The sequence below is a fragment of the Phascolarctos cinereus genome, unplaced genomic scaffold (genome assembly GCF_003287225.1).
Source record: "Phascolarctos cinereus isolate Bilbo 61053 unplaced genomic scaffold, phaCin_HiC Scaffold_7;HRSCAF=346, whole genome shotgun sequence".
NCBI classification, from domain to species: Eukaryota; Metazoa; Chordata; class Mammalia; order Diprotodontia; family Phascolarctidae; genus Phascolarctos; species Phascolarctos cinereus.
Genome location: NW_027556180.1, coordinates 173,628,561 through 173,647,556, shown reverse-complemented (window position 1 = coordinate 173,647,556; position 18,996 = coordinate 173,628,561). Strand labels below are relative to the sequence as shown.

General features: G+C 36.9%; 1 protein-coding gene across 5 annotated transcripts in view; it reads left to right on the top strand.

Annotated features, from left to right (window-relative positions):
* The window catches only part of CCDC138 (coiled-coil domain containing 138), a 67,351-nt gene extending 54,221 nt beyond the window's left edge, over positions 1 to 13,130 (top strand). For all 5 annotated transcript variants that reach the window (XM_020965197.2, XM_020965193.2, XM_020965191.2 and 2 more), the window contains 2 exons: positions 10,247 to 10,385; positions 12,602 to 13,130. In XM_020965197.2, the coding sequence (XP_020820856.1) occupies positions 10,247 to 10,385; positions 12,602 to 12,767 (305 nt within the window). In that variant the 3' untranslated portion in view covers positions 12,768 to 13,130. The remainder of the gene's footprint in view (positions 1 to 10,246; positions 10,386 to 12,601) is intronic.
* The last annotated feature ends 5,866 nt before the right edge of the window (positions 13,131 to 18,996 follow it).

Below are 18,996 nucleotides of genomic sequence, written 5' to 3'. Positions count from 1 at the left end.
CTATCAAGGAGTTTATAGAGAAATGATATACACATATAAAATTCAGAAAGCAATGTGCTGCAGGAGACAGAGGCTCAACCTGGAGCCATGGGAGTTGTTTGTATCTTGGATCTCCAGTTTACTATTTATGTCATCTTGGGCAAGTCAGCTTTAACCTCTCTGATCTTTGGTTTTCTTACCTGTAAAATAAGGGGATTGGACTAAAGTGTCCTTTACAGCTCCAAATCTATGCACAAGTAACTAAAGCACAGTGAAGCATCATATGTACCTAGTAGTATAAACAAAGTGATTCAGAGTTTCAAGGAATGAAAGATCATGGAGGCCAGCTCACTGATGGACAAGCTGTCTTTTACTTCTTTGTGTTCCTCTCCTACAGTTCCTTTCATATTGTATTCAGTCAACGTTTATTAATGTTGAAATCTATAGTACCGTCCTTTCTTTTTCTTAGGTTTGCTAAGCTAATTCAGCTTCAGCTTGACTCATCCTAGAGATCAGGAAACTGAAATGGCTTTCCTTTCCTCATCTTCTTAGGTGAGAACCTTTTCTTATGTTTTACTGAGAAAATTGAGACAGTTCAAGAGCTCCCTTTCTTCTTCCCCTCCTCATTCCCCTTCATCTCATATGAAGAGGTGCCTCTTCTCTTTGCTGAAGCTAATTCCTCATCTCGCACAGATGATCCCATTCCGTCTTATTTTCTCCCAGCAGACTGTCTCTTTTTTCATCCCCATTTTCACTTCTCTTCAATCTCTCTTCATCTGCTGGCTGCTTCCTTATTGCCTGCAAACATTCCAATGTCTTCCCTCTCCTCAAAGCCCTCTTGATTCATCTCTCTCCACTAGCTGTAGTCCTGCATATCTCCTACCTTTTGTGACAAAACTACTTGAGAAGGCCATCTGCAGTTGGTGCCTCCACTTCCTTTTTTCTCTCTTCATAACACTACACTCTGGCTTCCAGCTTCATCATTCAATGGAAAATGCTCTCTCCAAAGTTACTGATGGTCTCTTAATTACCAAATCTAAACACTTTTTAATCCTCATCCTTTTTGACCTCTCTGTAGCTTTTGACATTGTTATCAACTTCTTCCCCTTGAAACACTCTTTGCCTTAGTTTTTGGAGCACTACTCTGACAGCTTCTTCTCAGTCTTTTTTTTTTTTTAGGCAGTTGGGTCACACAGCTAGTAAGTGTCAAGTGTTTGGTCTGAGGTCGGATTTGAACTCAGGTCCTTCTGACTTCAGGGCTGGTTCTCCATCCACTGCGTCACCTAGCTGCCCCCTTCTCAGTCTTTTTTGTTGGGTCTTCATCTGGGTCATGCTTGCTAACTGTGAGTGTCCCATAGGGCTCTGTCTCATAGACCTTCTTCTTCCTCTGTACTCTTTCACTTGGCAATCTTATCACCAAGTGAATTTAAGTGATTAAATTAACCTTCTTAAACTCTCTTAGAAAACTGAAAACTTAACACAAAACTCAACGATTTTTGCCCAAGTCCCCTCTTCCTAACTTCTGTACTGCTGTTGAGTGCATCGTTATCCTCCAGTCCTCCAGGTTTGTAACCTGGGTGTCATCCTTGTCTCTTCGCTCTCTGACACTACCACCACTCTGTCACCCCTGATTACTTAATGCTGGCTGGTTTCCCTGCCACGATTCTGTCCCAGCTCTAGATACCTTATACTCAGCTGTCATAGTGATCTTTTTAAAGGGAATGTCTGATCATGTCACCTCTTCCTACTCGTTAAACTCCACTGGCTCCCTGAGGCCTCCAGGATCAGATTTAAAATCTTGTGTTTGGTTTTTAAAGCCCTTTATAACCAGTACTGCACCCCACTAAATCTTCTTATACTTCGCCCCTCCTCCACCTCCCATGTGCTCTTGTACGAGATTGTTTGTCTTTTGACTTCAGACATTTTAACTGGCTGTCTCCCATGCGTGGGGTTTTCTCCCTCTTCATCTTGGCCTCCTAGAATCCTTCAAGTCCCGATTAAAATCTCGCTTTCCATAGGATGCCTTTCCCAGTCTGTCTTAATTCTGTACATTATTTCCAATTTATCCTGTATATAGCATGTTTATGCCTAGTTATTTGCATGTTGTTCTTCCTGTTGAATTGCCCTCCTGCTTGCAAACAGGTCTACTTTTGGCCTTTCTTTGTATCTCCAGCACTAAGCAGTGTCTGGCACATAGTAGGTACTTAATAAATGTTTATTAACTAATTATTGATTGATTTCAGATGTGATGGAAAGGATTTTATATTCTTAAAAACTATGAATCTCCTCCTGCCAGGTTCGAAATTCATCTCATTTTGGCACTTAGCATACACTGCTTCCTGGGTGAGCCTTTAGAAACAAGAGATCAGGGTTGTTTAGTTTTCAGGTACTCTTGAGACCTTGCTTGTCTCTGACTTGTGTATTTGTTATAGAAAATCTTTGAAAAGTGGCAGGTGTTGTCAAGCTAGAGTCCTAGTTTTCTGTTTATTTAAAATTTGATTTAATTTTTGAAGATTAGGAAGAATTCATCTAGCAGATTAAACATAATACTAATTAAGTTGCTATAATTAAATCTATGATCTGGGCAAATGTATATCAGGCAGTTTGCCATGTTTTTCTCTTGCTTCAGTCTTAGAAAAATCACTTAATGATGTGGAGGAGAACCTTTGTAATGCGTTATTTTTTTACAAGAAATATTGCCAAAATTATTTGGATGATTCTTTCAGACTTAATAAAAACAATTGTGAGAAAGCATTTCTGACCTAAAGTTGATCAATTCCATTAATTGATAAGGAGATTAAAAACTGATTACATCTTTGTCAGTAAATTTCAAAAGAGTGACCCTGGACAATAACACCTGTTAATGCTTTTATAAAATATTTAACATAACCAACTGGTTATTTAGAAATTAGTGGCTTGTGAATGTGTATAGTGAATGTAAACATTGCAGATTTCGTTTACATTTGCTTAGTTGATACTGAAATAGTCAATTATGAATTCAAATTCTATTCCAGAATGAGTATTTTCTGTTTTTCTTTGCAATTTGTAAGATCAGTTAATAATAATGATGTTTACATAGCACTTGAATTTACAAAGTGCTTTACATACAATGTTTTTTTTGATTACAACGATCTTGTGAAGTGGCATTGTACTAGATTATCTTTCCTTTGCTTTGTTTTTTTGCAGAAGGCATGTATTTGTTTGGGTGATAATGAATTATAATGTGCTCAATCTCCAGTAGGTTGTCCAGGATAATGTTAGTTATGCTCCTGTTCTCAGTCATCTCTCCACATTCCATATGATGACACTCATCTTACATGAGACCCAGCCTAGCTAATTGGGAGAAGCTCATCACCCTCAGGCTCCTTTCAGGGTACTGATTTTTCACCACAAGTCTTAAAAGCCATCCACTAAATAAGATGAGTGATGAGCTGCATTGGTGGAGGGAATATCTGCACCAGTGAAATCACAGATTGTTAAAATTGTGTGTTGTTTCAGGATTTGTAGTAGGTCACCGATTGCTTGCTTACATATAAATCTTTTAGCTAATAATTACATAGCGCTTTTAAAGTTTAATTAAAAAAACCCTCAAACCCCTGCTTGACTATGGACATGCTGTGAACAAGTCATCTTGAAAGCGTTACTCTGAGTAGGAATTTTTTGTTTTTTCAAGTTCTTCTTGTGTTACACCTTCTTTGAATGAAGTTTGTGTAATCATCCTGTTCAAAATCCCATAATATGTTTCTAAGAGGAAATGCTTAGAGATTTCCGAAGTAGCATTATAGCTGTTTATAAGTGCTGTACATATTTTTTTTCATCCTCACAATGTATTTATGAGGTAGGTGTGATTATATCCCCATGTTATAAAAGAAGAAGCTGAGAGTCAGAACTGTTAGGTGCCTTGCCAGTTCTCTCACAGCTGGTTAGTTCTAGAGGTAAGATCTAAACCCAGGTCTTGCATGATTCCAAGTCTAGCATTCTTTTTATTGTGCTACATCATGTTTTAATACTTAGATGTGACTTTGGTCTGATTTTCATCTTGACTTTCATCATTGTTATAATTAGATAGCATGTACAGAGTGCCTCTTATGTGCCAGGCACTGTGCTAAGTGCTTTACAAAATATCTTACTGATTTCCGCAACAACCCTGAGAAAAAGTGCTATTATTATCCCAATTTTACAGTTGAAGAAACTAAGGCAAACAGATTAAGTGACTTTCCCAGGCTTACACAGATAAGTAAGTGTCTAAGGGAGGATTTAAACTCAGGTTTTCCTAACTCCAGGCCTAGCTCCTTTGCCACCTCACTGTCATTTTGTTCTCAGAATGCCAAAAAGATAGAAGCATTTTTGCAAAATAACAAATTGAGGCATGAGTGCTTTATACCACATACAAGCATAGACATAGCTTTTAAAAACTGTAATAAAGTATAAATCTAGTGAGTTATTGACAGACTGGTGATTCCACATATGTGGAAAAAGCTACATTATGGAAGAGTTTCCTGACTGCTGACACACTTTTTATGACAAAAGAAGTTAGAAAATTAGACAACTATGCATTAATGCATAATGTTTTCAAAATACAGAGGAACTTGATTTTACAAGGGAAATAATAATTCTGCTGGGTGTGGGGTGCACACCACCACTGCAGCCCTTGCTACTACCATGGAAGCTTGGCAGCTCTAAGCTTTGGCAGATTTATTGAGCTTGGGAATTTTAAACTGCAGTGGGCTAAGCCTGTCTAGTGTCCACACTAAACCTAGCATCAATTTAGTGAGCCACAAGGTTGCCGGAGGAGAGGCAAACAACCTAGTCTGGAAACCTAGCAGTTCAAAGTTCTCGTGCTGATCAGTCGTAGGATTGGGTCTGGGCATAGCCTCTGCATGTCCAGCCTGGGTAAACTAAGAAAACTCAGTCTTTAAAAGTAAAAGTAACTGGCAAACATCTAAATAGATACTTTCTCCTTTTCTGCATCCTGCAGTCTGAGTAATGATACCATATTAAATAAAAACTTTTTATTCATAGGCTCAAAGATTAGAGCAGGAGGGGACCTTTTTTAGGAGTCCAGTGCCTTCATTTTATAGATGAGCATCCTGAGGCTCTCAGAGAGTGATGTTACTTACTTAAGGCTAGCAAAGCTGTTGTATAGGTCTAGGTGCTCAGACTCCAAAGCCAAGCACTCTTTCCACTATACCACAATACTTCTTGCTGAGATGTTTGGGAAACTTAGTAGGTTTTATAACTAATGTGCTTAGAAAAGTTTTCTTGGTACTATGCATATCTAAGTGAGAATTTTATGTCTTAGCTTAAGTAGCACAAAAATACTCATAATGGTGTTCTATCATAAGTAAAATATTGGTATGATAAATTTTCAGTTCTGTCTTTACCATTAATTTTTGTTGGCAGGGCCTTTTCCATGCTTCAGAAAATTTCTCTGAAATTGTTAAAGACTAATAATTTTTCATTCTAAAAACAGAATTTGCATCAAATGTTAGCAGAGGTAAAAGTTGAAATTAGAAAGTAAAGAACCAAGTTCTAAGATTTAAGAAATTAAGGCTTGAAGGTTTTTTTTTAACTTGCATACATTTTTATAGCACTTAGAATATTTTAAGACAAGTTATTTTGAAAATGCAACGTTTAAACATCATAGCTAAATGCCACAAAGCTTAAGATTCTTAGTTGTATTTTTTTTTCCCCACTGTAGTTTATCTCTTCAGGGGCTGCTAGGTGGGATAGTGCATAGAGCATTGGGCTTAGAAATTAGGAAGACTCATCTTCCTGAGTTAATCTGCCTTCAAACACTTACTAGTTGTATAACCCTGGGCCACTAAACCCAGAATCACTTGATTCTCTTTACCTCAGTTTCCTCATCTGTAAAATGATCTGGTGAAGGAAATGGCAAAGTACTTCACTGTCTTTGCCAAGAAAACCCCAGATGGGGTCACAAAGAGTTAGACATGACTAAAGCAACATAAAAACAAAAATATCTGCTTCAATGGTTTTAGCACAGGGATCTGAAGACAGTTCAATATTCTTCCCTCACCTTTAAAAGACCTTTGAAATCTTCACTTTTAAAAATATACATATATTCTGGCTATTAAAAATTACTGATGTCCTTGTTTTCTTCCATTTTGCTAGTAACACTAGAAAGTTCACTTGATAATGTTTTGAATTTTACTATGGTGATTTATTTTGTGAGATTCTCAAGTTCCGTATATGTTATTCACCCAAAGTCCCATTTGCTTATGTATTTTCTCTTTCTCTCCCTACTTGTGCCTCCCCATTTTCTCTCTCTCTCTCTCTCTCTCTCTCTCTCTCTCTCTCTCTCTCTCTCTCTCTCTCTCTATGTATATACACACACACACACACATATAAATACACATATTCACATTCACACACAGATACACTCATATGTTTATATGCATATGCTTCATAAGGTTCTGTTCTCTTTCAGCAGTTCACTTTCACAAACATTTAAGTGTCAAGTATGGTACTAGGGAAACGAAGATGGTGGTGATGATGATGATGACGATAATAATAATATTAGCTAACATTAGCATAGTGCTGCTATGCCCCAGGCATTGTGTTAAGTACTTTACAAATACTATCTCACTATACTTTACAAATACTATCTTACAGATGAGGTAACAGAGGCAAACAGAGGTTAAGTGTGCCCGGAGTCACATAGCTAGGAAGTGTCTGGGGTCAGATTTGAACTCAGGTTTTCCTGACTTCAGGCGTAGCACTCTATACCCTGAGCCAAAGACAGAAATGAAAACAATACCTGTCTTTCTAGTAGCTTACATTCTGTTAAGAGGAAATAACATGTATGCAGATAAGTAAATAAAAATTAATTTCTGGGGTGAGGGGATTTTTGAATTTTAATAATTTTGGTTTTTATAGTTGTAAACTCTGCAATATTGATTTAGAGGTAGAAGATACCTTAGAGATAATATAATCTAGTCACTTCATTCTATATATTCATTTCAGTTCAATTCAACAAATATTTATTAGACGCCTATTTAAAGTGTCAGGTACATGGGATACTAAATGCTGGGAATGCAGTGACAAAAAAGTCTTTGCCATCAATGAGCCCACATTCTACTGGAATAAATACAAATAAATTTGAAAAAAGAAATGAGCTGATTATGAGGGGCGTCAGTAAAAGCTTTGTGTAATAGGTGGCACTTGAGCTGTGCTTTGAAGGAAATGAGATTCTGTGGGTAGAGATAACATGGGAATGGGGACATTGTGCAAGGGCATGGCATGGAAGGTTGGATATGGGGAATAGCTAGCAAGCTGGAGTGCATGAAGGGAAGTCATGTGAAACAAGACAAGAAAGGGGACATAGGGACCAGACTGTGAATAGATTTGAACGTCTAGAGTTTGTATTTTATGCTAGAAACAATAGGGGGCCATTGAAGGATTTTTAGTACAATTGTGACGTGGTCAGATCTGTGTTTTAGGAATATCATCTTCACAATTACTCGGAGAATGGATTTGGAAAGAAACTAGGGGAAGGAAGACAAATCAAGAGGTGCTTGTGTGATAAAGGCCTTAACAAGGTAGAGGCTGAATGAGTAGACGGAAGGTGACTGGACTTTGGAGTTGAAGGAGATGGAAGAGTCAAGGTGGCACCAAGTGAATTTTCTTCTCACATCGGTTTAAGCTTTGCTGGCCATAGAACCCTGTTCACCTCCTGATCTGCAGCAGTGCTTTTTCATTTTTTATAGAATTTCAAATAAAAGTATATTATTGTATAGTTGTTTCAAGCTTTAACAAGTTTACTTTTAAATACTGTTTACATGTTGTATCTACAGAAACTGAACCTGATTTAAATATTTTTATTTAAAATTTTGAGTTCCAAATTCTTTCCTTTCCTCCCTCCCTTTCCCTCTCACTGAGACAGTAAGCAATCAAATATAGGTTATACATGCTGCAACTTGATTTATTAAAGTTTTTAAATATACCAAGTCTTTATGAATACACTCTATAATTGATATATTTTCTGATGTGTGATCTGCTATTCATTTACTGATATGCAAGATACCACCTCTCTTATTTTGATCAAAGACCATGACCAAACGGAAGGTCCGTTTCTTTATATGTATGTATAAGTATACATCTTATTTAAACCTCCTGCTTAAAGCCAAGATTTATAAATTAAACCAGATATTCCATAAACATTGTGTTAAATGTTGGTCATTCCCCCTCACTGTCTCACATTGTACCAAAATGCTCCTTGACTTGGCCCCCATTCCTAGAATACAACCCCTTTTCACTTTAACCCCTTAAATTCTTTGTGTGCTTCAGGGATCTTTTTATGTACTCTCACTCCTCACTTCAAGCGTGCCCTGTTGCAGTAGACAGCTGGTTGGTTTGCCTATCACAGGTCTCCCTATTCCAGCCCATCCTCTCCCCATTTGTAAAAATGATTCTTCTAAAGTACAGGTCTGATCATGTCACACACACACCCACTCCCACTCATTTAACTCTGCTGGCTCTCTTATCACCTCCAGGATCGAATTTTAAATTCTCTGCTTGGCATTCAAAGCCTTTCATAACCTTCATCCTGCATCTTCCAGTCTTCTTACACCTTATACTCCCACTGTGACACTAACTTCCTTGTAATTCCTCAAAGAAGACACTCTGTCTCAACTCCAGGCTTTTTTGCTGCCCTTACCCCTGTGTGTGGAATTCTCTCCTTTTTCTTCTTGGCATCATGGCTTCCTTCAAGTCCCAAATAAAATTTCACCTTCTACAGGAAGCCTTTCCCAACCTCTCTAAATGCATGTTGATTATTTCTATTTTATCTTGTATATAGCTTGTTTGTATATACTCTCCCATTGAATTGTGAACTCCTAAGAGCAGGAATTGTTTTTGGCCTTCCTTTGTATCTCTTACACTTACACAGTGTCTGGAGGCATAATAGGTCCTTCATAAATGTTTATTGACTTACTGATGCCTTCTACTGGGAACCCTTCATGATTCTCCCCTCTGGTTCATGTCCCCTCCTTCCTCACGTTATTTCATATTTACCAAACAACAGTGCGTTCTATATGCTGGGCATTCTTGCTGGCATTGAAGGTACAAGTACAAAGAATGACATGGTCTTGATTCATTAGGGGTTTACATTCAGATGGAGGAGTTGAAATGCATATAAAAACATAGTGTAAATATAAAGTTACTAAACACTTTGACATACACTCAGTCACACATACCAAATAGTTAAAGACAAAAGTAGTTAGTGTGGGAGGACGCCAAGGGGATCAGGAAAGGCTTCTTGTGGAAGCTGGTGCCTTCGGGGCATCTTCAAGGATTTGAGGGACAGCTAGTACTGAAGCATGGCAAGAGAGACAGGAGGCTAGGGAGGGGGAAGGAATGTCTAGTGAACCTGGAAAGATAACTTGGGCCAGTTTGTGTAGGGATTTAAAATCTAAACAGGAAAGTGTATTTTATCCCAGAGGCAACCTGAAGCCAATAGAGGTGGGTTGAATCGTGGATTCACATGGTCAGATCTGGGCTTATGTAACATTACTTTGGCAACTATATGTACAGTGGAGTAGAATATTGAGAGACTTGAAGTAGGGGCATCAATTAGGAGGCTGTTGAAATAATCTGGGTGGGCAGTGTTGAGGGCTTTTGTCATTGAAGAGTGGAAACAATTTTAGAGATTTTGTTGTTCAGTTTATTAATAAAAGAACTTTGGATTTTTAAAAAGAGAAGAGATTTCAGTCAGTAATAAGTTATTGTGTAAATAGTACTTGGAAAAATTGTGAAGTGATTGAAGTTCCTTACTAAGTTTTCTTTTATCCTTTTAATTTATTCTTAAGGAAATTTCATAGCATTAACAAGGGAAATTCAGTTTATTGGCTTAGGTTAATCGAAGAAGAAGTTTTTGTCCTTTTCCCTCTCAGAAAACCTTGATTTTGATTCACTCATTGAAAAGCAAGTAGTACTTTCATTTAAAATGTAATATTATTTTAGAGTCAGTATGATTTAGTGGCAAGCACGTTGGATTTAGAGTCATCGAATATGAGTTCAGATCTCAGCTTTGCTACTTACTACCTAATTGACTTGATTAGGTCAGGTAACCTCTATGGGTCTTAGTTTCCTCATTTGTGAAATAAAAAAGCTGGGCTAGATTGATTTCATTGGGTTCTTCTTTCTCTAAGCTCCATGATCCCATGTTGTTGTAGAATTTTAAACATGCAGTTTCTATTTTTTATATTGTACTTTATTAACACAATTCATTTTGATTTTTTTATAGGATTCTTGCAGCCTTTCCTAGAAGCCTGTAGCAACGTATTATTTTTTCGTACCTGTTCTGTGCTGCTCCGACACCCTAAACTTGATCTTCAGATATTGGAAAAACTCAGCATTATACTACAGAAACTCTCTAAAATCAAGTAAAGATTTTGTTCATTTGTAGTATTTTTCTCTTTATACCTCTTAGCATCCTTGTTGGATAAACTTAGGCTGACTTAGGCCTGCTCACTAGTTTTCTCACAAGAAAATACTTAAGTAGAGATAGTAAAATGTAATGGAAATAGCTCTGATTGGAGTCGAAGAGCTGTACTTGAAACTCTAATTTTTCTTACTGCCTATATTACCCTGGGCCAATTACTTTCCCTTTTTGGGTGTCCTGTTCTTTATCTGTGCAATGAGGATGTTAGATTCCATTTCTAAAGTTCTTCCCAGCTATAAGTCCTGAGTCCTGAAAATGTTCTTAAGAAAATATTTTCATGTTTCAAAGTATCTCTGTTGTGGTGGTACTTCCTTTACTATCAAAGCAGACCGGAGATGTGTGACTTTGCAAAGTCTTTTTGAGAGTTGTTGGGGCCAGAAGATGCATGTCTTTGGGCCAGCTCAGTTTTGGGCCACAAAGAAATAGAAATTTGAAACTCATAGGAATTTAGTTTCCCATAGTATAAAGTTTCATTCATGTTTTAGCTCAGTGAGAGCAGGTTATAAATAATGTATGTAACCTTATATTAAATCTGATTTTTGTATATGTTGCATACCTTTATGATATTTCTATTTGTAGTATGCTGTACATAAAATATAAATAGTATACTTTGGCAGTTTTATCATCATGCCATTTCCATTTTTTGCAATTGAAGAAACAGGTTTTAAAAGGTTAAGTTGTTTACCATTTCTTAATTAATGGTGAGGGTAAAATAAGAGCAGTGGTGTCAAACTCAAGTAGAAAGTGATCCCTGCTAGTATCTGCATATTGATTTAGAAAACCACAGATTAACATTATCTGTGTTGTGTATTGTGTTTTTATTTATTTTGTTGAATATTTCTTAATTTCATTTAATCTGGATTGTTTAAGGCCAGTGGGCACCTCTGGTGTAGAGGAGATGCCCTGCTGAAGTAGAAAGAGGGCTTGATGGGGAGTCAGGAGCTGGGTTCATATCTCACTTGTCTCACTAACTGGTCTTAGCTACTTTGGGTATGATACTCAACTTCTCTGTGCCTCAGTTTCCTCATTTATAAAATCTTGACTTTATGCATGACTGTTAAATTTCATATTTTGGAGCCCATACCCATTTCAAACTCAGATAAACAACTTAGAGTTTGAATAAACAGCTGGGAATAATATAATACTCAAATCTTTTAGTAAAGTTTTGAAGTTGCAAAGATGCAAATTAAATCCTTTCATATCTAACTTGATGGGTACATAAGGTCATTTGCTGTTTCTCACATAAAGTAAATGTACCATGGCAAGAAAATAAGAAATATATAAAATCTAATTCTTATTGCAGATGAAATTGCCTGGGAAGTTAGTAGGAGAAATGAGTGGGAGAGAGGTGGTGAATGCTTGAAAGCATCTAGATATCTTTAAATTTAAGTTAAATATAAGAAGTTAGGTAAAACATGGTAGTCAGTTCTGTGAGACATAACTCAGAATAATAGAGACTGAATTAGAAAGGACATCAGAGCCCAGGCTGTACCTTTATGGGAATTCCTTCTAACACCATCCTTAATGAGTGGTCTGTGTATCCTTGGCTTAAAGACTGTTAGTAAAGGGAACCCTCTACCTCCCAAGGCAGCTTATTCCACTTCCTGAATGTTAGAAATTCTTTCCTTACATCAATTCTCATTCTTGCCTCAGCGGCTTCTACCGGTTGATGTGAGCCTGTCCTCTGAGGTCAGATAGAACAAGATAACTCTCATATTCCCTCGTATCTTCTCTTCTTTAGATGAATATGCCCAGTTCATTCACTGGTGCTATAGTATTAAAGTCCCTCACCACATTTGCTGTCTTCCGGACATTCTCTTTTCCCCCTTCCCCCAAACTCCACAATTTGTCAAATTCTTTCCAAAAATGTGGTGTCCAGAATAGAACCTAGTGCTGTAGATACATGATCACAATTCAGAGTTCAACTGAATTTTGCTGCCTTCATAGTTCTAGGTATTTTTTTTCTATGTGTAGGCTAAGATTGCGTTAGTCTTTTGTACTTCTCAATAGTACTATTGATTCTTATTGTGATTGCTGTCCATTAAAACCCTCAGGGAATTCTACCATTCTCCTATTTTTAGTATGATAATTCTTATTTCTTATATTATCATAGACATCATACATGTAATTAATTCAATGCGAAAATATTTCTTACAGGAGTAATAAGAAGTTGTTTGAACTCTTTACACTTCACCTGATGCTTCAAGAAATCCAGAGGACAGCAAATCCAGAGCATGTCTTTCTTTGTATCAACCTTAATTCAACTCTCTTCAATTTGGGTTTAACTAAATGCAACTCACTTGTCACTACGGCAAGTAGTTAGACAAGCTTATTATTTTTTTTTAAATTTTCTATGCATGTTACTTATTTGTAAAAATTGGAAGATTGACCAAAGTAACTAATATTTTGCTAAGTAAAATTATAAGATATGTTGTAGCATAGCATTATTTATCATGAAGGGCAAATAGACAACATTTCAAATATTTTTTAATTAAATAAATAGATATTGTGGAACTATTAGAATTCTCCTTTTCAAACAGAGTGATACAACCAACATAATAGCCTGAACTTTCAGAGTTCATGGCACTTGTAAAGATGACTTTTTTTACAAGTCTTTCAGGAAAATTATTTTAAAATTATGTGATTGTTAATTCTGAATAAAGTTGATGTTAATTTGCAAAAAGGATTAGAGCTTGTTATCTTTCTATTTTCTGAAATGAGTTTTTTGAAGCAGAAGCCACTTATCTACTATGTATCCTAGCTATACTCATGTGTTATGAGAATTTCTGAGCATTACACTTTGAGAAAACTTTATCAATATCTAGGAATGCCTTTTTGTGTTTTTTCTCGCCAGGTGTATGTCTTTGACTAGTCATAGAGATTCTGCAATATTATCAGTCCTCTAATAAGCTTTCTCTTCAATGTTTCACGGAGCTCTGGTTCATTGGAATGAGTATTCTTTCTACCAATGTAGATTGCAGCTACTTTCTTGGTAGATGATCTTTAAGATCATGCAGATTTGACCATGGCATTCCGTTTCTCAAAAAATTTATCACCCTAAAACCAACGCTATTCTCTCCCAATTTGGAAAACAACATATTATTGGAATTGTAATCAAAGCCTTTATTTTTAGTAGACCTTGCCAGAACTTGGGCCCTACTGGCATAACAAGAAGAGGCACCAGAGGAGGTCTTTAGAAGCAATTAATTTACTCAGTATTGATTTAATGAATATTAATAGTTTCTCAAATAATTAATTCTTAATACCTTATACTAATACCTCACACTTACGTAATACTTTATAAAACACAGTATCTTTTTTTATTCCCACATCTCTTCTGTGAGATATATAAGGCAGGTCTTAATATGCCAGTTTTAGAAATGATTAAGCTTTTCTAGCCAATTCTAGTTTTCCACTTCACATTGCTGTTCATTCTTGTTATCTGCCTTTCAACCCTATGTCATCTTCCCAAATAAAGTTTTATTCTTTCAGGATGGCAGATCCAATTTAATCAGCAAATTTTTCAAAAAACGGAAATGAATTTTTTTCAGTTAACAAAAATTGTTTTATCTCCCTCCATCCATTAAGAAAAAAAAAACCCTTATAACAAATATACATCATAACCCTATGTAATAAATATGCATAGTCAAGCAAAACAAATTTCTGTATTTACCATATCCAAAAAATATCTCATTTTGCATCCAGAGTCTATTGCATCTGTTAAGAGGTGGATAGCAGCTTTAATCATAGGTCTGCTAGAATCGGTCACTCCAATGATCAGAGTTAAGTCTTTCAAAGTTTCAGCTAGCATTTATTAAGTGCCTACTATGTGCCAGAGCATTGGATATAGTCTTAGCAGGAATAAAGTGTTAAAGAGTAAAGGCTAGCCAAACTCTATTGTGAGTTTAACACATGGAATTGCAGATTCTCAAGTGCTGGTCTTATTGTTTGTGATGGACATTCTTCAAATGTTAATGAAGGTTCACTGATTCTCTGAAACTTGAAACAATTTGCATAGTAGATGCTTAAGTAATCATTCTCCCTTACCTGCTCTGGTCATCCATATTTGCACTCTGACAATCACAGGGGCTGTACTCTTTATAAATAATATGCACCCTTTGTGTTTTAGTTTCTATTCTAGACTAGTCTGCAACAGCAAATAGCAAAAAAAAATAATAATGGTGTGTTTTTTAGTAATATCCTGTCTTCATGCAATTATCTAGCATTTTATTTCAGATTTATTTTTAGTTACACCATCAGTTGGCTGCATACCTTTTGAAATGAATGTTGTCAGATGTAGGTGTTATAAAGAGAATATGAATTTTAAAGGTTGGAATTGGGGATTAATTGGGGATTTTCTCTTTGAAAAATATGAGTTAGTTGGAAAGACTTGTTTCCTTTTGGAATTATTATAGTTTTATTAATCATTTGTTATCCCAGCAATACAGTAAGAGCTGCTAAATGTTATGTTAAGCCAAATGTTTTCTAGCATCTGAACTAGTGTCACTTAAGATTTTTTTAATCTGTTTCATTTTTCCAAGACATGAGGCTTAAGTTTTTATAATGATTGCACATTTAAGAAAACCCTTTAGTCTGCTTTAGTAATATTTTCCTATCTCCTCACATTTATGACCAGACTTCCTGTAGGTCAGTCCTCCCCCCATTTCCTATTGTAGAGAACAATCAGATAGGTAGAGAACCAGGAGAGAGTAGTGCCACTAAAACCCAAAAGGGAGAGAGAATGCAGGAGAAGAGGGTGGTCAGTAGTATGAAACACAACAGAGATGTCAAGAAGGATGACAAATGAGAAGAAACCATCATATTTGTCAGTTAGATCATTGGTAGCTTTGGAGAGAACAGGGTCAGTTAAGTGAAGGAAGTAAGAAACCAGATAACAAATAGTTGGTAAGTAGAGGTAATAAATGTAGGCAGTTGTTTTTTGTTTGTTTTAATAGTTTGGCTGAGAAAAGAAGAGGTATCAGTTAATAGTTTGAGGGGGCAGTCAGGACTAGTGAAGATTTTTAAGGTTGGGTAGCTATGATATGTTTAAAAGCAATAGGGAATATATATAAATATATATGAGAATGTAAGTATGTAACAGAGCTGGAATAAAAAGAGAAGGGATCAAGTGTGGAGGATTTGGCCTTCACAAGGAGTAGGGCTGCCTTATTAGGAAATGAAGGAGAATTCACCTGTGAAGTAGAAGAGGATAGCAGTGTGAGTAGAAAGCAGAATTCAACAATATTTTGTTCACAAAAAACACTTGAAACAGAGACTCACAGGAGTTAAAATAAGGGGCTGAAGCAAAATCTGTTATATTTCAGCTGAGCCCCCAAAAGCAGGAAAACCAAACAAGGCTTCAGCAAAAACAGAGAAATGGGAGACTAGTAGGACAGAATACTGTATATACATACGTACATGCACATATAGTTTGGGACAGTTGGGTCTAGGGAAGATTTGTAAGGGTGCATAGATATTTATATGTTTAAAGGCAATGGGAAAGGAACTGTATATACCCTATTGATATACATACTTTTATGTATGTATTGTATATACATATACACACATATGAAGACATAACTATGTAAGGAGAAATTGAAGATTAAAAAGGTAGGGAAACTTACTATCTATAGTAAGATGTGGTCAATGTATTGGTGTTGTAGAACTGTCTGTTCTTCTGTCTCAGATGCAAGACATCTCAATATATGGAGTCCTAAACAGAAGCACTGAGTGAATTTTCATCTGTTCATCACAATTCATAACATACTTAGACTCTGGAGAATATCAGGTCACAGACCATGAATAAATCTGAGGGCACCTTTGTTCTTTGTTTTGCCATGAAGTCCCTTATGAGCTCATGGTTATCTGTGTAGACGAGTGAGACTCGGACTTTGGTTAAATTTACAGGTATCTCTTTCGTAGAGTCTAGCTTAGGGCCATGAGGGCAGGTCCCTGTTTCTTTGAGAACAGGCCCAATAAATTGCAGAATTAGACTCTCTACCTTTTTGCCTCTGTTTACTCACTCAAGCAATTACAATGCTCAGTGATCCCATAGCATAATTCTTGGAGTGTAGGTGAGAGATAACTTTTCCCCACCAATGACTGTCCTTAGAATCTGTGAAAATTGAGGAAAAACGGTAATATATCACTGATACAAATATGATCTCATCTATTTAAAAAGAGAAAGATGGGAAATAAAGTTTGTTCTCGTAAGCTGACCTACAGATCTGCTTGTGCAAGTCCACGTTAAGATTCAGACTTGAAACATCTGCCATTTCTAGCCTTCCTAAGGCTTTTATTGGTTGTTTAAAAATGTTCTTTAATAAATCTCATTTGGATATGTAGATTTTGTGTTTGAGCTCCTTTTCCTTTCTTTGTGTAGTTGCTGATTTACCCACCTGTCTCCCTGTCCTCCCTCTCACTAAATCTCTTTAACAAGCATGTGCTACTAAATGATAGTAAGTAAAATAGAAATAGCTACCTCTTCATTTACCCTTGTGTACCCCAAATCGTGTTAGTTCAGTCAGCTCGGTTTTACATGTTACAAAGGAGAGTTAAACCTAGAGGGAGGGTTTTCAGAAATGACTATAATGTAAAACCAAAAGGCCTCAACAAAACATTTCCAAAGCATAAAAACTGGCAGACTAGTGGCTTACTTAGTGTTTTGTAGTGATAGAGTGCTTTGCTAGCATGATTCGACTTATTAATAAAGTAGCTGATATTTATATAGTTCTTAACTCTGTGCCAAACCCTCATTTGATTCTCACAACAACCCTGTGAGGTAGGTGCTGCTATTGCCCCTATTTTACAGGTGAGGAAACTGAGGCAGTCAGAGGTGAAATGACTTGCCCAGAATCACGCAGCATTGTCTGAGAATCAGAGGCCACATCTGAGCTCAGGATTTCCTGACTCCAGGCCCAGTACTCTATCCACTGCATGTTTTAATATCTCCGTTTCATAAATGAGCATAACGAAGTTTAGTAAGTGCCTTGCCCGAGGTCAAGTTAGTAGTAGGTGGCAGAGGCTAGGATTAAACCAGGTTTTCCAACCGTCGTCTCCAGTGCTCTTTGTACCATTCCCTTCCTTTCCTCCCTCTTTCTTTCCCTTCTTTTCACCACTGTATAAAAGAAAAATTCTAAATTCTAGAAAAAAATACAAAAACAAAGAAAGATAATTATAAATACAATATTACACCAAAGTTGCAAAAATTGCTATGTTATATCCAGGGGAAGGAAAGTTATTGCTAACAGATTGGATAAGAGAAATATTCATGGAGGACATACCATTTGTGTTAGGCTTTCAATGACAGAAATTTAATAAAAGAGAAGATTCTAGGCACAGGAAACACAGTGAGCCATGATGTCACAAGGACAAAGTGCAGGCTGTACTGGGAGGGGCTGGGTAGTGGGTTGGAGTGGAATAAAAAGTAGTCCACATTAACTGAAATGTAGAATACATGGGAAAGAGTATAATATGAGAAAGGGATGGAAAGTTTGGATGATAATCAGACTTTAAAGCCTTGAATGCCAGACAGAGTCGCTGGAACAGGCAATAGGAAGTCATTGATGATTTCTGAGCCAGAATAACATGAGCATCTATGCCGAAGAAGGGTTGCCCTTGTGACTGTTGTCTTCATCGTTATGAAAGTAAGGCCCCTTGAGAGGCAGGACTGCTCTGTATACCCAGCACCAAGCACAGTACTTGGCACATAACAGACAATTGTAAATAAATTCTTGATTGATTGATCATAATAGCTGGCATTTGCATAGGGCTTAAAGGTTGGCAAAACATAATTTGATGTACATTGTCTAGTTTGGTCTCATAATATTGGTAGGTTCATTTATTGTTCTGAATGCTTTGTTAGTCATGCCACCTAACTGGGGCCATCTATTTTTCTTGGCTGCCAGAGGATATCTCTACCAGAGGGAAAGGGGGGAGGGGTAGAGAATGTAAACAAGGTGGATTAGTGATCTTAATGCAAGGTCAATATGACTAATCGGGGTACAACTTGTGCCTGCCATGCAGCAATGGAAAGTCATACCCTGTTGAAAACTAACAGGTTTGAGTGGAGAGGTGTCACCACAGTGACATTGCCTACCTATGAAGAAGACATATATCTGTGTGGACATCCACACAATTTGCTGAGGACTGAAAGGGTGATGATAAAAGGAGAAAGAAATAGAAAAGAGATGTGGGTTAACGATCATAACACAAAGAGGGAAAACATATCCTGAAGGAGAATCTTTGCCAGATGCCCTGGTCAAAAAGGATGAATTGAAACATGAGTAGGCACCAGATCACACAGTTGGCACTGAGACTCCAGATACAGTGGAGGACGACTTCAGTTACTGAGATGTCATTGGGCCATAGATTTAGAGCTGAAGGGAGCTCTCTGATCCAACTCCTTCATTTGTTACAGATGAGGTAATGGAGGTCCAAAGTAGCAAATCTGACTTTAGATCCAATGCATTTCCCTCAAGATCTGGCTGCTTGTGGAGATTTCATTTATAAGAGCAGCCTGTTGTGATAGAGAAAGTCCTGGATTTGGGGTC